The sequence below is a fragment of the Mytilus californianus genome, unplaced genomic scaffold, assembly GCF_021869535.1.
Source record: "Mytilus californianus isolate M0D057914Y unplaced genomic scaffold, xbMytCali1.0.p SCAF_1, whole genome shotgun sequence".
In the NCBI taxonomy this organism is placed as follows: domain Eukaryota; kingdom Metazoa; phylum Mollusca; class Bivalvia; order Mytilida; family Mytilidae; genus Mytilus; species Mytilus californianus.
Genome location: NW_026262581.1, coordinates 140,739,541 through 140,761,845, shown reverse-complemented (window position 1 = coordinate 140,761,845; position 22,305 = coordinate 140,739,541). Strand labels below are relative to the sequence as shown.

Below are 22,305 nucleotides of genomic sequence, written 5' to 3'. Positions count from 1 at the left end.
TTGTGATGAGATAACCATTTCTAGACAGGTAGTATTAATAAACAGGAACTCAATCATCTCTTGTGATGAGATAACCATTACTAGACCATTGTAGACAGGTAGTATTAATAAACAGGAGCTCAATCATCTCTTGTGATGAGATAACCATTACTAGACAGGTAGTATGAATGAACAGGAACTCAATCATCTCTTGTGATGAGATAACCATTACTAGACAGGTAGTATTAATAAACAGGAACTCAATTATCTCGTGTGATGAGATAACCATTACTAGACAGGTAGTATTAATAAACAGGAACTCAATTATCTTGTGTGATGAGATAACCATTACAAGACAGGTAGTATTAATAAACAGGAACTCAATCATCTCGTGTGATGAGATAACCATTACTAGACAGGTAGTATTAATAAACAGGAACTCAATTATCTCGTGTGATGAGATAACCATTACTAGACAGGTAGTATTAATAAACAGGAACTCAATTATCTCGTGTGATGAGATAACCATTACTAGACAGGTAGTATTAATAAACAGGAACTCAATTATCTCGTGTGATGAGATAACCATTACAAGAAAGGTAGTATTAATAAACAGGAACTCAATTATCTCGTGTGATGAGATAACCATTACTAGACAGGTAGTATGAATGAACAGGAACTCAATCATCTCTTGTGATGAGATAACCATTACTAGACAGGTAGTATTAATAAACAGGAACTCAATTATCTCGTGTGATGAGATAACCATTACTAGACAGGTAGTATTAATAAACAGGAACTCAATTATCTCGTGTGATGAGATAACCATTACAAGACAGGTAGTATTAATAAACAGGAACTCAATCATCTCGTGTGATGAGATAACCATTACTAGACAGATAGTATTAATGAACAGGAACTTAATCATCTCTTGTGATGAGATAACCATTACTAGACCATTGTAGACAGGCAGTATTAATAAACAGGAGCTCAATCATCTCTTGTGATGAAATAACCATTTCTAGACAGGTAGTATTAATAAACAGGAGCTCAATCATCTCTTGTGATGAGATAACCATTACTAGACAGGTAGTATTAATAAACAGGAGCTCAATCATCTCTTGTGATGAGATAACAATTTCTAGACAGGTAGTATTAATAAACAGGAACTCAATCATCTCTTGTGATGAGATAACCATTACTAGACCATTGTAGACAGGTAGTATTAATAAACAGGAGCTCAATCATCTCTTGTGATGAGATAACCATTACTAGACAGGTAGTATTAATAAACAGGAGCTCAATCATCTCTTGTGATGAGATAACCATTACTAGACCATTGTAGACAGGTAGTATTAATAAACAGGAGCTCAGTCATCTCTTGTGATGAGATAACCATTACTAGACAGGTAGTATGAATGAACAGGAACTCAATCATCTCTTGTGATGAGATAACCATTACTAGACAGGTAGAATTAATGAACAGGAACTTAATCATCTCTTGTGATGAGATAACCATTACTAGACCATTGTAGACAGGTAGTATTAATAAACAGGAGCTCAATCATCTCTTGTGATGAGATAACCATTACTAGACAGGTAGTATTAATAAACAGGAACTCAATTATCTCGTGTGATGAGATAACCATTACTAGACAGGTAGTATTAATAAACAGGAACTCAATTATCTCGTGTGATGAGATAACCATTACTAGACAGGTAGTATTAATAAACAGGAACTCAATCATCTCGTGTGATGAGATAACCATTACTAGACAGGTAGTATTAATAAACAGGAACTCAATTATCTCATGTGATGAGATAACCATTACTAGACAGGTAGTATTAATAAACAGGAACTCAATTATCTCGTGTGATGAGATAACCATTACTAGACAGGTAGTATTAATAAACAGGAACTCAAACATCTCTTGTGATGAGATAACCATTACTAGACAGGAAGTATTAATGAACAGGAACTTAATCATCTCTTGTGATGAGATAACCATTACTAGACAGGTAGTATTAATGAATAGGAACTTAATCATCTCGTATGATGAGATAACCATTACTAGACAGGTAGTATTAATGAACAGAAGCTTAATCATCTCTTGTGATGAGATAACCATTACTAGACAGGTAGTATTAATGAACAGGAACTTTATCATCTTTTGTGATGAGATAACCATTACTAGACAGGTAGTATTAATAAACAGGAGCTCAATCATCTCTTGTGATGAGATAACCATTACTAGACCATTGTAGACAGGTAGTATTAATAAACAGGAGCTCAATCATCTCTTGTGATGAGATAACCATTTCTAGACAGGTAGTATTAATAAATAGGAACTCAATCATCTCTTGTGATGAGATAACCATTACTAGACAGGTAGTATTAATAAACAGGAACTTAATCATCTCTTGTGATGAGATAACCATTACTAGAAAGGTAGTATTAATGAACAGGAACTTAATCATCTCTTGTGATGAGATAACCATTACTAGACCATTGTAGACAGGTAGTATTAATAAACAGGAGCTCAATCATCTCTTGTGATGAGATAACCATTTCTAGACAGGTAGTATTAATAAACAGGAGCTCAATCATCTCTTGTGATGAGATAACCATTACTAGACCATTGTAGACAGGTAGTATTAATAAACAGGAGCTCAATCATCTCTTGTGATGAGATAACCATTTCTAGATAGGTAGTATTAATAAACAGGAACTAGATCATCTCTTGTGATGAGATAACCATTACTAGACCATTGTAGACAGGTAGTATTAATAAACAGGAGCTCAATCATCTCTTGTAATGAGATAACCATTACTAGACAGGTAGTATGAATGAACAGGAACTCAATCATCTCTTGTGATGAGATAACCATTACTAGACAGGTAGTATTAATAAACAGGAATTAAATTATCTCGTGTGATGAGATAACCATTACTAGACAGGTAGTATTAATAAACAGGAACTCAATTATCTCGTGTGATGAGATAACCATTACTAGACAGGTAGTATTAATAAACAGGAACTCAATCATCTCGTGTGATGAGATGACCATTACTAGACAGGTAGTATAAATGAACAGGAACTTAATCATCTCTTGTGATGAGATAACCATTACTAGACCATTGTAGACAGGTAGTATTAATAAACAGGAGCTCAATCATCTCTTGTGATGAGATAACCATTTCTAGACAGGTAGTATTAATAAACAGGAGCTCAATCATCTCTTGTGATGAGATAACCATTTCTAGACCATTGTAGACAGGTAGTATTAATAAACAGGAGCTCAATCATCTCTTGTGATGAGATAACCATTTCTAGACAGGTAGTATTAATAAACAGGAACTCAATCATCTCTTGTGATGAGATAACCATTACTAGACCATTGTAGACAGGTAGTATTAATAAACAGGAGCTCAATCATCTCTTGTGATGAGATAACCATTACTAGACAGGTAGTATTAATAAACAGGAGCTCAATCATCTCTTGTAATGAGATAACCATTTCTAGACAGGTAGTATTAATAAACAGGAACTCAATCATCTCTTGTGATGAGATAACCATTTCTCGACAGGTAGTATTAATAAACAGGAGCTCAATGATCTCTTGTGATGAGATAACCATTTCTAGACAGGTAGTATTAATAAACAGGAACTCAATCATCTCTTGTGACGAGATAACCATTACTAGACCATTGTAGACAGGTAGTATTAATAAACAGGAGCTCAATCATCTCTTGTGATGAGATAACCATTACTAGACAGGTAGTATGAATGAACAGGAACTCAATCATCTCTTGTGATGAGATAACCATTACTAGACAGGTAGTATTAATAAACAGGAACTCAATTATCTCGTGTGATGAGATAACCATTACTAGACAGGTAGTATTAATAAACAGGAACTCAATTATCTTGTGTGATGAGATAACCATTACAAGACAGGTAGTATTAATAAACAGGAACTCAATCATCTCGTGTGATGAGATAACCATTACTAGACAGGTAGTATTAATAAACAGGAACTCAATTATCTCGTGTGATGAGATAACCATTACTAGACAGGTAGTATTAATAAACAGGAACTCAATTATCTCGTGTGATGAGATAACCATTACTAGACAGGTAGTATTAATAAACAGGAACTCAATTATCTCGTGTGATGAGATAACCATTACAAGAAAGGTAGTATTAATAAACAGGAACTCAATTATCTCGTGTGATGAGATAACCATTACTAGACAGGTAGTATGAATGAACAGGAACTCAATCATCTCTTGTGATGAGATAACCATTACTAGACAGGTAGTATTAATAAACAGGAACTCAATTATCTCGTGTGATGAGATAACCATTACTAGACAGGTAGTATTAATAAACAGGAACTCAATTATCTCGTGTGATGAGATAACCATTACAAGACAGGTAGTATTAATAAACAGGAACTCAATCATCTCGTGTGATGAGATAACCATTACTAGACAGGTAGTATTAATGAACAGGAACTTAATCATCTCTTGTGATGAGATAACCATTACTAGACCATTGTAGACAGGCAGTATTAATAAACAGGAGCTCAATCATCTCTTGTGATGAAATAACCATTTCTAGACAGGTAGTATTAATAAACAGGAGCTCAATCATCTCTTGTGATGAGATAACCATTACTAGACAGGTAGTATTAATAAACAGGAGCTCAATCATCTCTTGTGATGAGATAACAATTTCTAGACAGGTAGTATTAATAAACAGGAACTCAATCATCTCTTGTGATGAGATAACCATTACTAGACCATTGTAGACAGGTAGTATTAATAAACAGGAGCTCAATCATCTCTTGTGATGAGATAACCATTACTAGACAGGTAGTATTAATAAACAGGAGCTCAATCATCTCTTGTGATGAGATAACCATTACTAGACCATTGTAGACAGGTAGTATTAATAAACAGGAGCTCAGTCATCTCTTGTGATGAGATAACCATTACTAGACAGGTAGTATGAATGAACAGGAACTCAATCATCTCTTGTGATGAGATAACCATTACTAGACAGGTAGAATTAATGAACAGGAACTTAATCATCTCTTGTGATGAGATAACCATTACTAGACCATTGTAGACAGGTAGTATTAATAAACAGGAGCTCAATCATCTCTTGTGATGAGATAACCATTACTAGACAGGTAGTATTAATAAACAGGAACTCAATTATCTCGTGTGATGAGATAACCATTACTAGACAGGTAGTATTAATAAACAGGAACTCAATCATCTCGTGTGATGAGATAACCATTACTAGACAGGTAGTATTAATAAACAGGAACTCAATTATCTCGTGTGATGAGATAACCATTACTAGACAGGTAGTATTAATAAACAGGAACTCAATCATCTCGTGTGATGAGATAACCATTACTAGACAGGTAGTATTAATAAACAGGAACTCAATTATCTCATGTGATGAGATAACCATTACTAGACAGGTAGTATTAATAAACAGGAACTCAATTATCTCGTGTGATGAGATAACCATTACTAGACAGGTAGTATTAATAAACAGGAACTCAAACATCTCTTGTGATGAGATAACCATTACTAGACAGGAAGTATTAATGAACAGGAACTTAATCATCTCTTGTGATGAGATAACCATTACTAGACAGGTAGTATTAATGAATAGGAACTTAATCATCTCGTATGATGAGATAACCATTACTAGACAGGTAGTATTAATGAACAGAAGCTTAATCATCTCTTGTGATGAGATAACCATTACTAGACAGGTAGTATTAATGAACAGGAACTTAATCATCTTTTGTGATGAGATAACCATTACTAGACAGGTAGTATTAATAAACAGGAGCTCAATCATCTCTTGTGATGAGATAACCATTACTAGACCATTGTAGACAGGTAGTATTAATAAACAGGAGCTCAATCATCTCTTGTGATGAGATAACCATTTCTAGACAGGTAGTATTAATAAACAGGAACTCAATCATCTCTTGTGATGAGATAACCATTACTAGACAGGTAGTATTAATAAACAGGAACTTAATCATCTCTTGTGATGAGATAACCATTACTAGACAGGTAGTATTAATGAACAGGAACTTAATCATCTCTTGTGATGAGATAACCATTACTAGACCATTGTAGACAGGTAGTATTAATAAACAGGAGCTCAATCATCTCTTGTGATGAGATTACCATTTCTAGACAGGTAGTATTAATAAACAGGAGCTCAATCATCTCTTGTGATGAGATAACCATTACTAGACCATTGTAGACAGGTAGTATTAATAAACAGGAGCTCAATCATCTCTTGTGATGAGATAACCATTTCTAGATAGGTAGTATTAATAAACAGGAACTAGATCATCTCTTGTGATGAGATAACCATTACTAGACCATTGTAGACAGGTAGTATTAATAAACAGGAGCTCAATCATCTCTTGTAATGAGATAACCATTACTAGACAGGTAGTATGAATGAACAGGAACTCAATCATCTCTTGTGATGAGATAACCATTACTAGACAGGTAGTATTAATAAACAGGAATTAAATTATCTCGTGTGATGAGATAACCATTACTAGACAGGTAGTATTAATAAACAGGAACTCAATTATCTCGTGTGATGAGATAACCATTACTAGACAGGTAGTATTAATAAACAGGAACTCAATCATCTCGTGTGATGAGATGACCATTACTAGACAGGTAGTATAAATGAACAGGAACTTAATCATCTCTTGTGATGAGATAACCATTACTAGACCATTGTAGACAGGTAGTATTAATAAACAGGAGCTCAATCATCTCTTGTGATGAGATAACCATTTCTAGACAGGTAGTATTAATAAACAGGAGCTCAATCATCTCTTGTGATGAGATAACCATTTCTAGACCATTGTAGACAGGTAGTATTAATAAACAGGAGCTCAATCATCTCTTGTGATGAGATAACCATTTCTAGACAGGTAGTATTAATAAACAGGAACTCAATCATCTCTTGTGATGAGATAACCATTACTAGACCATTGTAGACAGGTAGTATTAATAAACAGGAGCTCAATCATCTCTTGTGATGAGATAACCATTACTAGACAGGTAGTATTAATAAACAGGAGCTCAATCATCTCTTGTAATGAGATAACCATTTCTAGACAGGTAGTATTAATAAACAGGAACTCAATCATCTCTTGTGATGAGATAACCATTTCTCGACAGGTAGTATTAATAAACAGGAGCTCAATCATCTCTTGTGATGAGATAACCATTTCTAGACAGGTAGTATTAATAAACAGGAACTCAATCATCTCTTGTGATGAGATAACCATTACTAGACCATTGTAGACAGGTAGTATTAATAAACAGGAGCTCAATCATCTCTTGTGATGAGATAACCATTACTAGACAGGTAGTATGAATGAACAGGAACTCAATCATCTCTTGTGATGAGATAACCATTACTAGACAGGTAGTATTAATAAACAGGAACTCAATTATCTCGTGTGATGAGATAACCATTACTAGACAGGTAGTATTAATAAACAGGAACTCAATTATCTTGTGTGATGAGATAACCATTACAAGACAGGTAGTATTAATAAACAGGAACTCAATCATCTCGTGTGATGAGATAACCATTACTAGACAGGTAGTATTAATAAACAGGAACTCAATTATCTCGTGTGATGAGATAACCATTACTAGACAGGTAGTATTAATAAACAGGAACTCAATTATCTCGTGTGATGAGATAACCATTACTAGACAGGTAGTATTAATAAACAGGAACTCAATTATCTCGTGTGATGAGATAACCATTACAAGAAAGGTAGTATTAATAAACAGGAACTCAATTATCTCGTGTGATGAGATAACCATTACTAGACAGGTAGTATGAATGAACAGGAACTCAATCATCTCTTGTGATGAGATAACCATTACTAGACAGGTAGTATTAATAAACAGGAACTCAATTATCTCGTGTGATGAGATAACCATTACTAGACAGGTAGTATTAATAAACAGGAACTCAATTATCTCGTGTGATGAGATAACCATTACAAGACAGGTAGTATTAATAAACAGGAACTCAATCATCTCGTGTGATGAGATAACCATTACTAGACAGGTAGTATTAATGAACAGGAACTTAATCATCTCTTGTGATGAGATAACCATTACTAGACCATTGTAGACAGGCAGTATTAATAAACAGGAGCTCAATCATCTCTTGTGATGAAATAACCATTTCTAGACAGGTAGTATTAATAAACAGGAGCTCAATCATCTCTTGTGATGAGATAACCATTACTAGACAGGTAGTATTAATAAACAGGAGCTCAATCATCTCTTGTGATGAGATAACAATTTCTAGACAGGTAGTATTAATAAACAGGAACTCAATCATCTCTTGTGATGAGATAACCATTACTAGACCATTGTAGACAGGTAGTATTAATAAACAGGAGCTCAATCATCTCTTGTGATGAGATAACCATTACTAGACAGGTAGTATTAATAAACAGGAGCTCAATCATCTCTTGTGATGAGATAACCATTACTAGACCATTGTAGACAGGTAGTATTAATAAACAGGAGCTCAGTCATCTCTTGTGATGAGATAACCATTACTAGACAGGTAGTATGAATGAACAGGAACTCAATCATCTCTTGTGATGAGATAACCATTACTAGACAGGTAGAATTAATGAACAGGAACTTAATCATCTCTTGTGATGAGATAACCATTACTAGACCATTGTAGACAGGTAGTATTAATAAACAGGAGCTCAATCATCTCTTGTGATGAGATAACCATTACTAGACAGGTAGTATTAATAAACAGGAACTCAATTATCTCGTGTGATGAGATAACCATTACTAGACAGGTAGTATTAATAAACAGGAACTCAATCATCTCGTGTGATGAGATAACCATTACTAGACAGGTAGTATTAATAAACAGGAACTCAATTATCTCGTGTGATGAGATAACCATTACTAGACAGGTAGTATTAATAAACAGGAACTCAATCATCTCTTGTGATGAGATAACCATTACTAGACAGGTAGTATTAATGAACAGGAACTTAATCATCTCTTGTGATGAGATAACCATTACTAGACAGGAAGTATTAATGAATGGGAACTTAATCATCTCGTGTGATGAGAAAACCATTACTAGACAGGTAGTATTAATGAACAGGAGCTTAATCATCTCTTGTGATGAGATAACCATAACTAGACAGGTAGTATTAATGAACAGGAACTTAATCATCTCTTGTGATGAGATAACCATTACTAGACCATTGTAGACAGGTAGTATTAATAAACAGGAGCTCAATCATCTCTTGTGATGAGATAACCATTTCTAGACAGGTAGTATTAATAAACAGGAACTCAATCATCTCTTGTGATGAGATAACCATTACTAGACAGGTAGTATTAATAAACAGGAACTTAATCATCTCTTGTGATGAGATAACCATTACTAGACAGGTAGTATTAATGAACAGGAACTTAATCATCTCTTGTGATGAGATAACCATTACTAGACCATTGTAGACAGGTAGTATTAATAAACAGGAGCTCAATCATCTCTTGTGATGAGATAACCATTTCTAGACAGGTAGTATTAATAAACAGGCGCTCAATCATCTCTTGTGATGAGATAACCATTACTAGACCATTGTTGACAGGTAGTATTAATAAACAGGAGCTCAATCATCTCTTGTGATGAGATAACCATTTCTAGACAGGTAGTATTAATAAACAGGAACTCAATCATCTCTTGTGATGAGATAACCATTACTAGACCATTGTAGACAGGTAGAATTAATAAACAGGAGCTCAATCATCTCTTGTGATGAGATAACCATTACTAGACAGGTAATAAACAGGAACTCAATCATCTCTTGTGATGAGATAACCATTACTAGACAGGTAGTATTAATAAACAGGAGCTCAATCATCTCTTGTAATGAGATAACCATTACTAGACAAGTAGTATTAATAAACAGGAGCTCAATCATCTCTTGTAATGAGATAACCATTACTAGACAGGTAGTATTAATGAACAGGAACTTAATCATCTCTTGTGATGAGATAACCATTGTAGACAGGTAGTATTAATAAACAGGAGCTCAATCATCTCATGTGATGAGATAACCATTACTAGACAGGTAATAAACAGGAACTCAATCATCTCTTGTGATGAGATAACCATTACTAGACAGGTAGTATTAATAAACAGGAGCTCAATCATCTCTTGTAATGAGATAACCATTACTAGACAGGTAGTATTAATGAACAGGAGCTTAATCATCTCTTTTGATGAGATAACCATTACTAGACAGGTAGTATTAATAAACAGGAACTCAATCATCTCTTGTGATGAGATAACCATTACTAGACAGGTAGTATTAATAAACAGGAGCTCAATCATCTCTTGTAATGAGATAACCATTACTAGACAGGTAGTATTAATGAACAGGAGCTTAATCATCTCTTGTGATGAGATAACCATTACTAGACAGGTAGTATTAATGAACAGGAACCAATCATCTCTTGTGATGAGATAACCATTACTAGACAGGTAGTATTAATGAATAGGAACTTAATCATCTCTTGTGATGAGATAACCATTACTAGACAGGTAGTATTAATGAACAGGAACCAAATTATCTCTTGTGATGAGATAACCATTACTATACAGGTAGTATTCAGTATTAACGAACAGGAACTCAATCATCTCGTGTGATGAGATAACCATTACTAGACAGTTAGTATTAATGAACTGGAACTCAATTATCTCGTGTGATGAGATAACCATTACTAGACACTCACAGGTAGTATTAATGAACAGAATCGCTATCAACACTTGGGTATCACAAGTGATATTGTAGCACAACACAGAATATCTATCAACACATGGGTATCAAGGTAAAATTATAGCACAACTCAGAAAGCTATCAACACACTTAATTTGACACACCAGCTGCAAGTACAAAGGAGATAAGTGACAGTTGTAAATGGCCAGTCATGTTAGCACTTCACTGCAATTAAATTATCAATCAATTTTATACATCTGTGGAATTTACGGACACCTGTCAAAGTGTCATTATGCTTTAACAACTTCTGGCAGTATAAATTTTCACATGTAGAAGCTTATGGTAGAATAGCAATGAAAATGAAAGTGTAAAAATGATAATGCTGTGTTAATAATGGATATGGGAAAATGCTGACTTCTGGTAAGGGCCACACAGGTATAGACACTAAGCAGTTGTTTGTGGAGGGTTGCTGTCAATATTTATTAATTAGGTACATGCAAGTTTATAGATAAGATATGGTATTATTATAGGGGGAAAATTAGTTTAATAGTGCATAGAAATAATGGAAGCTTTCTGTGAAGTCCTTGGTTTTCACACACTTATAATGTGGTAATTGGAGGAAGGAACAAATACCTAATCAATGGTAATATGCTAACAGAGTACAGGATCTGTTCAGATCTTTATAATGTTAACCATATATTATTTCAGGTGGTTATTGGAGGGAGGAACAAATACCTAATCAATGGTAGTAATGCTAACAACACCAGAGTACAGGATCTGTTCAGATCTGTCCAACTTAATGTAAACAATCCACACTTCCTCATCATGCAGGGCAGGATCACTAAAGTACTCAACATGAAGCCTCCAGAGGTAATATAAAAATAAGAAGATGTGTTATGATTGCCAAAGAGACAACTCTCCAAATGACATACACATGTAGGAGTAAAAAACTATAGGTCACTGTACAGCCTTCAACAATGAGCAAAACCCACACCGCATAGTCTGCTATAAAAGGCCCTAAAATGACAAATGTAAAACATTTCAAATGAGAAAACTAATGGCCAGATTTATGTATAAAACAATGAATTAAAAACAAATATGATAGACAGCAACATACGACAACCACTGAATTACAGGCTCATGACTTTGGACAGACACATAAGGAATGTTTAAGCCTGATGTCTTACCTTGGATTTTTTAGGTGAATCCTCTGGTAAAAGAGTTTTAAAAATCTGTTAGACCTTGTATTTTCGTAGCTTCTTTAACTATAATTTTGCTACAGATACTGTTGTCAAAAGTTATTTAAAAACAGCAAATAAATGATTTTGTCTTTATAATAGAAACATTAAATGGTATGTTAAGCTATGAATGAAAGGAGATGTAAGGTAAATATGAGACATCAACCCAACAATACAAAAGAAAAACCAGGGGAAAGTTTCAGTTTTACTATATTATATCATTTTATTTGAAATTTCTGTACTAAGTTAGGAACATTGCAATCTTTATTTCTTTTTTATGTTTAGTTGTTGGCAGTGATTTGAATGTACCTTACAATTGAGATCATTTGTCCCATATTCTGCCCTGTGTTAGTATGGTGTTGATATTTGTTGAGGAATTTTCTTTTTATAAAAAAAACTATGTAAACGATGTCAGCATGCTCATGGCCACATTTCTTCACACTACAATGTCCAAGCTATATGAGAAAAAAGAAGGTTAATCAACTTCAAACTTTAAAACAGACATAAAAGAGATTTTAAATCTTAGTAAAAAATTAGCTTGAATTAGGTCCTTATCGCCTTCTTACCTTTGTATAGATTTTGAATATAGCAGTGTTTATCTTTGTAGATATTGTCAATGATAGAAGAGGCTGCAGGAACCAGATTATATGAAAGTAAAAAAGAAGCTGCACAAAAAACAATAGAAAAGAAAGATGCTAAACTTCGTGAGATTGATTCAGTAAGTTAACCAATACCATATGATACAGTAGGTTAACAAATTTCCCATAACTTAGAAACATTAAAAAGCTAAAGTTATAAAAAAATGTATGTTTTGATCACTTCTTAAAAAATTAAAGAGCCAGTAGGTTGGGATTTTTTTTAAGTCACAATCTTGTTTTCTTTGATTCTGGTATTATGCATACCACCATACCAATAGTTTGACATTTTGATTTTGTCAATGAACAAATGAACTGTTTAATGTGTGTTTGGATTGATCCAATCTACAACCTGTTTTGATGAAACATATTAGCAGTTACAACTGATATTGAGGTGAAAAGTTTTTGAAGAAATCCTGATAAAACGCCATGAGTTCGGCGAATTTTCATATGCAAAACTTGAAAAGAAAATATTTACATAATAAGAAATTCAACATTATATATCCTTCCAGGGGAGATGATAAATGATCTCTTTTGCACATCTTGTGTGTTAAATTTTACAAATAAGAAAATCTATTTTCCATTGTATAAAGTTGAAATGCATTGAACATCATGTATCTAAATGTTGCAGAAAATTGAGTATTGAAGGCCATACTTTGACCTACAATTGTTTACTTTTTACACATTGTGACTTGGATGGATAGTTGTCTCAATAGCACTCATACAACATCTTCTTATTTATATTTGAAGACATTTTATAAGATGTTTGACTTGAATATAATTTCCATTTATGGAAGGAACTTTCATTATAAAGTGCATTGTCCAAAATTTCTTCTTTTACGTTTTTTTTTATAATGTAAGAAATTTGAGCTTTCTTATCTAATAATGATATAACTGTATACGTAATTAAAATGAATTATTTCAAAGGTTGTTAAAGAAGATATCACACCAACAATGACCAAATTAAAAGAAGAGAGGTCATCCTATCTAGAATATCAGAAAATTATCAGAGAACTGGAACATCTTAACAAGTTATATATAGCCTTCCAGTATGTGTGTGCTGAGGTATTTATACTAGAACATCTTAGCAAGTTATATATAGCCTTCCAGTATGTGTGTGCTGAGGTATTTATACTAGAACATTTATACAAGTTATATATAGCCTTCCAGTATGTGTGTGCTGAGGTATTTATACTAGAACATCTTAACAAGTTATATATAGCCTTCCAGTATGTGTGTGCTGAGGTATTTATACTAGAACATCTTAACAAGTTATATATAGCCTTCCAGTATGTGTGTGCTGAGGTATTTATACTAGAACATCTTAACAAGTTATATATAGCCACCCAGTATGTGTGTGCTGAGGTATTTATACTAGAACATCTTAACAAGTTATATATAGCCACCCAGTATGTGTGTGCTGAGGTATTTATACTAGAACATCTTAACAAGTTATAAATAGCCTTCCAGTATGTATGTGCTGAGGTATTTATACTAGAACATCTTAACAAGTTATATATAGCCTTCCAGTATGTGTGTGCTGAAGTATTTAGACTTGAACATCTTAACAAGTTATATATAGCCTTCCAGTGTGTGTGTGCTGAGGTATTTATACTAGAACATCTTAACAAGTTATATATAGCCATCCAGTATGTGTGTGCTGAGGTATTTAGACTTGAACATTTTAACAAGTTATATATAGCCTTCCAGTATGTGTGTGCTGAGGTATTTATACTAGAACATTTAAACAAGTTATATAAAGCCATCCAGTATGTGTGTGCTGAGGTATTTATACTAGAACATTTAAACAGGTTATATATAGCCTTCCAGTATGTGTGTGCTGAGGTATTTAACTAGAACATCTTAACAAGTTATATATAGCCATCCAGTATGTGTGTGCTGAGGTATTTATACTAGAACATCTTAACAAGTTATATATAGCCTTCCAGTATGTGTGTGCTGAGGTATTTATACTAGAACATCTTAACAAGTTATATATAGCCACCCAGTATGTGTGTGCTGAGGTATTTATACTAGAACATTTAAACAAGTTATATATAGCCTTCCAGTATGTGTGTGCTGAGGTATTTATACTAGAACATCTTAACAAGTTATATATAGCCATCCAGTATGTGTGTGCTGAGGTATTTATTCTAGAACATCTTAACAAGTTATATAAAGCCATCCAGTATGTGTGTGCTGAGGTATTTATACTAGAACATCTTAACAAGTTATATACAGCCTTCCAGTATGTGTGTGCTGAGGTATTTATACTAGAACATCTTAACAAGTTATATATAGCCATCCAGTATGTGTGTGCTGAGGTATTTATACTAGAACATTTAAACAAGTTATATAAAGCCATCCAGTATGTGTGTGCTGAGGTATTTATACTAGAACATTTAAACAAGTTACATATAGTTTTCACTGTAGAAAAAGTATTGACCCCCACCTATTGTTGAGTTCCTAGGTTCCATGCGTGTTCCATGGAACAGCCATGATAAGCCTTTTAAGAATACAGTTTTTAATCTGTCAAAAATTTTGTCTGCAATTTTTCTGATTGTAATTTGATATTTGGAAGAGTTGCTAGTATTTGCTCCATTTTTTTCATTTGTTCAAAAAAGATAAACATGGTTATACATTTATTGTATTTTGAAGTCCTTCAACAATATTAGTAAAAGTGGATATCAATTAAATGTGTATGGGCTCAGAGGGCACTTTTTAGTTAACCTAACCAGGGTTTTCAATAAGTTCAATCGAAAACAACTTGTTTTACGCAATGATAGCACAGTTTTATTTATTTAATTTTTATTTGGAAACAAAATTTGAACTGGTGATTTTCCTTAATTTGAAACGGGAAATTTCGCTGGGTGCCTGTGCTTAGTGAAAAACCCTTTCTAAGTTACAGTTACTAAAATTTAAATTAATTATTTCCTATAATTGTCCAAGCTACGTTTTTAAAAATAAATACCACCATCAAATTTTATTAGAAGAACTTATCAACTGCCCATACAATTAACCCTAAGTTAGTTGTCCCCCGCCCAAAAATAGCGGGCGTCTGCCCGTTCAGTCTTGTTAGTGCCCTGACATGTACAATTCTTGCCAGATTTTAATGAAACTTATATCATAGGTTTATTTCGGCAATGTCTTGGACAAGTTTGAAAATCAGTGTTGATCAATTATTTTAAAAAGAGTTATGCCCCTTTGAAACATTAATTATATGGAAAATTGCTTTGTTATCACTGTCGTGTACTTTTCTTGCCAGATTTTTATGAAACTTATATCACTTGAACTCTGTTCTTTTATAAGTTTTGTGGTTGTTTTTTTTTTATAAATCAAATCAAATATTTATTATTCCAATCATGGTCCCACAGGGGGCATTTACAATTAATTATGATAGTAGAAGCAACAAACATGAGACATTGTACAGTATATAACATGACAGATATTATAATAGACAATGAAAATAGTATTAATAACAAAAATACATTAAAAGTACTCTTGAGTATTTTTTTTTTCCTTCCTTCCTTATGTCCAGCAGTGTAAAAAATAAAAAGAAAAAGTATTAATAATAAAGTTTGATCAACCTTAACTTATTATCTATAAAGATGGAAATTTGTTCATCTGCAGGAGACACCAAGGGACGGTGCTCTAGGATATACTGTTGATTGCGATAGGCACTAACAGCAATCCTCCCCGTGTCAGAAGCAGATGAACAAAATAAATAGATAAACTGAATCCGGTCAATTAACAAATAATTATTACTATTTTTTTATTTTTTTTTTAAATAACAACAATTATTAATTATGCGAAACATGTCATATAAATCTGCTATTTGCAGTGTTTAACCAGGAATATACACAACTCTTTTAATACAGTTAAGTTCTCACAAGACAACAGCCATAGCAATTTCTCTTGGGAATTTAAGTTAATGAAATTGTGACATGATTCCGAAATAATGTGATATAAATGGTGTCTGTCTTCGTTATATTTTGTGCAATAAAAGAGAAAATGAACTTCATCTTCAATATTACAAGAGTTACACTGCTGACATAGTCTAAGGTGTGGAGGAGTACCCAGGTATCGTCCTATTTCAATCTGCAAATGGTGAGATGACACCCTAAATTTTGTTAATGATCTCCTAAGTTCAAAATTGGACATGATATTTAGATATTTTTCGAAACCATAATTATTCTTAAATTTTACATAAGTGCGGAGCTTCCCTTCTGAATTCTTGGTCAGTTGATCCTTCCAAATTTTTATGCATGTCTCTTTCAATATTTTCTTGATGGTATTTTATGAAATATTTTTCCCATCATTTAGGTTTGCAAACCCAGGAAGAGTTTTTAAAATTTGTTGGAGAGAGCCATACCATGACGATTTATGGTGAGAAAATAAAGTTTTTGAATGCTGGTATGCATCTTGTTATAAAGGAAAGATGCATACCATTATATATATATATATATATATATATAACTAGCAGTATCAGTTAAATTTGAATAACTACTTTTTATCCAGGAAAGAAAAAAGAAATCAGCTGACGATTTATTAGAGATGCAGGAATCAATAGAGAATACTAAAGTTAAAATGGTCGAGGTAAGATACAGTTAGATCATTTATGTAAAAATGGTCGCAGTAAGTTAAAGTTACATCATTAAAGTTTAAATGGTTGAGGTAAGACAAAGTTACATCGATTTTAGCTTGCTATTGCAATGATCATGAACTTGTTAAATGAGGGTGTAACCCATATAATACACTCATTCAAAACTATATTCTGTGTTCAAAATTTGTTTTAGCCAGTGTCATATAAAATTTAACCACTCTGCCAAACAATGATTGTGGACTTGACTTTTGGGGAGAATGTTTAATATGCATTTACAAATTTTAATTTATTTACTAGATGAATGACAAAATAAAGGAAATAGGCCAGGTACTAACACAGCTGGAGAAGAAACGAGACGAAGAATCAGGAAGTGTATTACAGAAGTTAGAACATAATCTAAGTGAGAAACAGAAAGTAGAGGCTCTCGCTCAAAGTGCCGTCGATAATAAAAAGGAAGGACTTAAAGCAGAACAGAAAAAAAGGAAAGATCTGGTTAAACAGTCAGATAATGTAAGGATTAATCTCTGGTTAAACAGTCAGATAATGTAAGGATTAATCTCTGGTTAAACAGTCAGATAATGAAAGGATTAATTTCTGGTTAAACAGTCAGATAATTTAAGGACTAATCTCTGGTAAAACAGTCAGATAATGTAAGGATTAATCTCTGGTTAAACAGTCAGATAATGTAAGGATTAATCTGGTATCTGGATCAGGGGGTTAGGCTTAAGAATTTAATCTTATGGTCCAAGGACACAGTTATCGTCCTTTGGTTTTCGTTGTCTACGAATATAGTCCCTAGTGTGAACAGTGTATAACTTGCATTTTTTTTTGATACACTTTCCCAATTTATTTCTTGATATTTTATGCATGAAATATTAAGTAAGGGGATGAAATTACATGTTAAAAAAATTTGGGTGCTGAATCTTTATGTTAAGTAGTGATTTGGTCCAGTTAAAAAAGGTCAAAAATTAGAATGTCTGAAGCTGTCAAACTGAATTTTAGCCCCCCTTAACACAGAATTGTCAATATTTTGAGTTATAGCTGGTAGAAGTTTCTATAATTTTGATATTATTTGTATCAATAGTAGTACACTACACTGTAAAAATCTTTTTGAGATAGAGCAGGTGTGATTTTTTTAATTTGAATTTATTGTCTAAAAGAAATGCACTACGAAATAACTGTGTTCTCGGGCCTAAGAGATGAATTCCGTAAATGTAGATTTTGTACTTTGGCAACTTTCCTGAATGGTTTGCTGGTTTCAATTTGTCAAACTCAATAAAAGTAAAGGATTTACATCTTTGTTTGACAGAAGTTCTGTTAAAATGTCCCATTTTGGCATTATACGGCTAAAATAAGCATTTTAAAGCAGTTTCCATTTTATGCCTAAGAGCCATGCTGACTTTCTATCTGACAGCTTTTTATGTTCCTGATATTTGTGTTTCTATGCTTAAATCAAATTTAATTAACCATTTGTGAACTCTGAATCTAGAGAAAAGTAGATTATCACAGAAAAAATGTGCAGAATATTTGTATTTATGGCCCTGGTTAAACAGCCTGTTTGATGTATGTGAAATGTGAAGAGCTTTGTACATAAAATCTGTAGTCCATCACAAATATTTCACTAAGTCTGTAAAAAAAAAACTCTACAATGATCAGTACACCCCTATTCATTTCATATGCTACCATAATTTTCTTCTTTAGGATAGTAAGTGGTTCAAATATATGCCAATTGAGACTAAAACTACATGCAAGTTTTCCATTGAAAAGTGAAAAACTGGTCATCAGACCATACTGTCTGCAAAAAAAGTTGAATTCAAGAGTCCTTTTGCAATTAGACTTCTTGTATCATGACATCTTAGCATAGAAATGAGCAAAAAGTAACAAATTTCCATTTCTTATAGCCTCTGTGTGCATTTTTGTCGAGCCTTCGACTTAAGTCGAAAAAGCGGGACATAGCGATCCTACATTCCGTCGGCGGCGGCGTCCACAAATATTCACTCTGTGGTTAAAGTTTTTGAAATTTTAATAACTTTCTTAAACTATCCTGGATTTCTACCAAACTTGGACAGAAGCTTGTTTATGATCATAAGATAGTATCCAGAAGTAAATTTTGTAAAAATAAAATTCCATTTTTGTCGAGCCTGCGACTTTTGTCGCAGAAAGCTCGACATAGGGATAGCGATCCGGCGGCGGCGGCGGCTACGGCGGCGGCGGCGGCGTTAGCTAACTTCTTAAAAGCTTTATATTTTAGAAGATGGAAGACCTGGATGCTTCATACTTTGTATATGGATGCCTCATGTTACGAAGTTTCCGTCAGTCACATGTCCAATGTCCTTGACCTCATTTTCATGGTTCAGTGACTACTTGAAAAAAAAGTTCAGATTTTTTGTAATGTTAAATTCTCTCTTATTATAAGTAATAGGATAACTATATTTGGTATGTGCGTACCTTGCAAGGTCCTCATGCCCGTCAGACAGTTTTCACTTGACCTCGACCTCATTTCATGGATCAGTGAACAAGGTTAAGTTTTCGTGGTCAAGTCCATATCTCAGATACTATAAGCAATAGGTCTAGTATATTCGGTGTATGGAAGGACTGTAAGGTGTACATGTCCAACTGGCAGGTGTCATCTGACCTTGACCTCATTTTCATGGTTCAGTGGTTATAGTTAAGTTTTTGTGTTTTGGTCTGTTTTTCTTATACTGTATGCAATAGGTCTACTATATTTGGTGTATGGAATGATTGTAAGGTGTACATGTCTAGCTGGCAGGTGTCATCTGACCTTGACCTCATTTTCATGGTTCAGTGGTCAAAGTTAAGTTTTTGAGTTTTGGTCTTTTTTTCTAATACTGCATGCAATAGGTCAGCTATATTTGGTGTATGGAATGATTGTAAGGTGTACATGTCTAGCTGACAGGTGTCATCTTACCTTGACCTCATTTTCATGGTTCAGTGGTCAAAGTTAAGTTTTGAGTTTTGGTCTTTTTTTCTAATACTATATGCAATAGTTCAACTATATTTGGTGTATGGAAATATTTTATGATCTATATGTCAGTCACGCAGGTTTTATTTGACCTTGACCTCATTTTCAAGGTTCATTGCTCAGTGTTAAGTTTTTGTGTTTTCGTCTGTTTTTCTTAAACTATAAGCAATAGGTCAACTATATTTTTTGTATGGAAGAATTGTTAGCTGTACATGCCTGCCTAGCATGGTTCATCTGACCTTGACCTCATTTTCATGGTTCATTGGTCAATGTTTAGTTTACTTGGTTAATGTTAAGTTTATGTGACAGTTGTAATAAAGCTTTATATTTAGGACTATCAACATAATATCAATGATTAGTAAAGAAGGCGAGACATTTCAGCGTGTGCACTCTTGTTTCTGTATTTTACTTATAAATGGACTTAGTTTTTCTGCCGGGAAATATTACATTCACTCTGTGGTTAAAGTTTTTAAAATTTTAATAACTTTCTTAAACTATCCTGGATTTCTACCAAACTTGAACAGAAGCTTGTTTATGATCATAAGATAGTATCCAGAAGTAAATTTTGTAAAAAAAAAAATCCATTTTTTCCTTATTTTACTTTTAAATGGACTTAGATTTTCTGCCAGGAAACAACACATTCACTCTGTGGTTAAAGTTTTTAAAATTTTAATAACTTTCTTTTACTATTTTGGATTTGTACCAAACTTGGACAGAAGCTTGTTTATGATCAAAAGCTAGTATCTAGAAGGAAATTTTGTAAAAAAAATAAATCCATTTTTTCTGTATTTTACTTTTAATGGACTTAGATTTTCTGCCAGGAAACAACACATTCACTCTGTGGTTAAAGTTTTTAAAATTTTAATAACTTTTTATACTATTTTGGATTTGTACCAAACTTGGACAGAAGCTTGTTTATGATCAAATGCTAGTATCTAGAAGGAAATTTTGTTTTCTTCCAGTTAACATTAAATTCAGTCTGCAGTTAAAGTTTTTAAACATTTATTAGATTCATAAACTATCCTGGATTTTTACCAAACTTGGACAGAAGCTACTTACAATCAAAAGATAGAATAGAGAGGAATATTTTTATTAATTTTTTTCCTCATTTTTGTTGAGCCTGCGATTAACAGCAAAAGTAGGCGAGACACTGGGTTCCACGGAACCCTTACGAATTTTTCTCATGTGGTATGCTTTTTGTAACTTTTCTTTACATTTAAAGTACATTTAATATATATGAAAGAATAATGTATGGTTAAAAAACTTCAAAAACTTCAAATTGGTTGAAAAAAATGCATGTTTATGTAAGGCTTCCCTTAATTCGAAAATCTCTATTTTCAGGCACAGGCTCATATAAATTTGACTTTTGAATAGCTGTAATAAATCTGATAAATCAAATGAGTGTTCTGTTGCTTTTAATACTTATTATATTATATTCAAGAGTATTTAAAAAGCACATTTTTGCAATATTTAAATTTTTTAGGCCAAAATCTTGACAGTTGAAAATATTTGATTTAAACGTCAAAAATAAACATCCAAATTTCAATATTAAAATGGCCCTAGTTTCTATAATATATATCTTATGGCCATGAAACTTGGCTGACTATCTTATAATTTCCTAAGCTTAGGTCATGCAAAGTTTTATTAAAATTGGTCAAGTCTTTCTATCCTATTAGGTCCAAGGACACAGTTATCGTCCTTTGGTTTTCGTTGTCTACGAATATAGTCCCTAGTGTGAACAGTGTATAACTTGCATTTTTTTTTGATACACTTTCCCAATTTATTTCTTGATATTTTATGCATGAAATATTAAGTAAGGGGATGAAATTACATGTTAAAAAAATTTGGGTGCTGAATCTTTATGTTAAGTAGTGATTTGGTCCAGTTAAAAAAGGTCAAAAATTAGAATGTCTGAAGCTGTCAAACTGAATTTTAGCCCCCCTTAACACAGAATTGTCAATATTTTGAGTTAGAGCTGGTAGAAGTTTCTATAATTTTGATATTATT

At 33.1% G+C, this 22,305-nt stretch overlaps 1 protein-coding gene across 3 annotated transcripts in view; it reads left to right on the top strand.

Annotated features, from left to right (window-relative positions):
• The window catches only part of LOC127737407 (structural maintenance of chromosomes protein 2-like), a 77,974-nt gene that overhangs the window by 7,879 nt on the left and 47,790 nt on the right, over positions 1–22,305 (top strand). For all 3 annotated transcript variants that reach the window (XM_052248062.1, XM_052248070.1, XM_052248078.1), the window contains exons 3-7: positions 11,548–11,709; positions 12,685–12,795; positions 13,640–13,777; positions 17,231–17,308; positions 17,613–17,825. In XM_052248062.1, the coding sequence (XP_052104022.1) occupies positions 11,548–11,709; positions 12,685–12,795; positions 13,640–13,777; positions 17,231–17,308; positions 17,613–17,825 (702 nt within the window). The remainder of the gene's footprint in view (positions 1–11,547; positions 11,710–12,684; positions 12,796–13,639; positions 13,778–17,230; positions 17,309–17,612; positions 17,826–22,305) is intronic.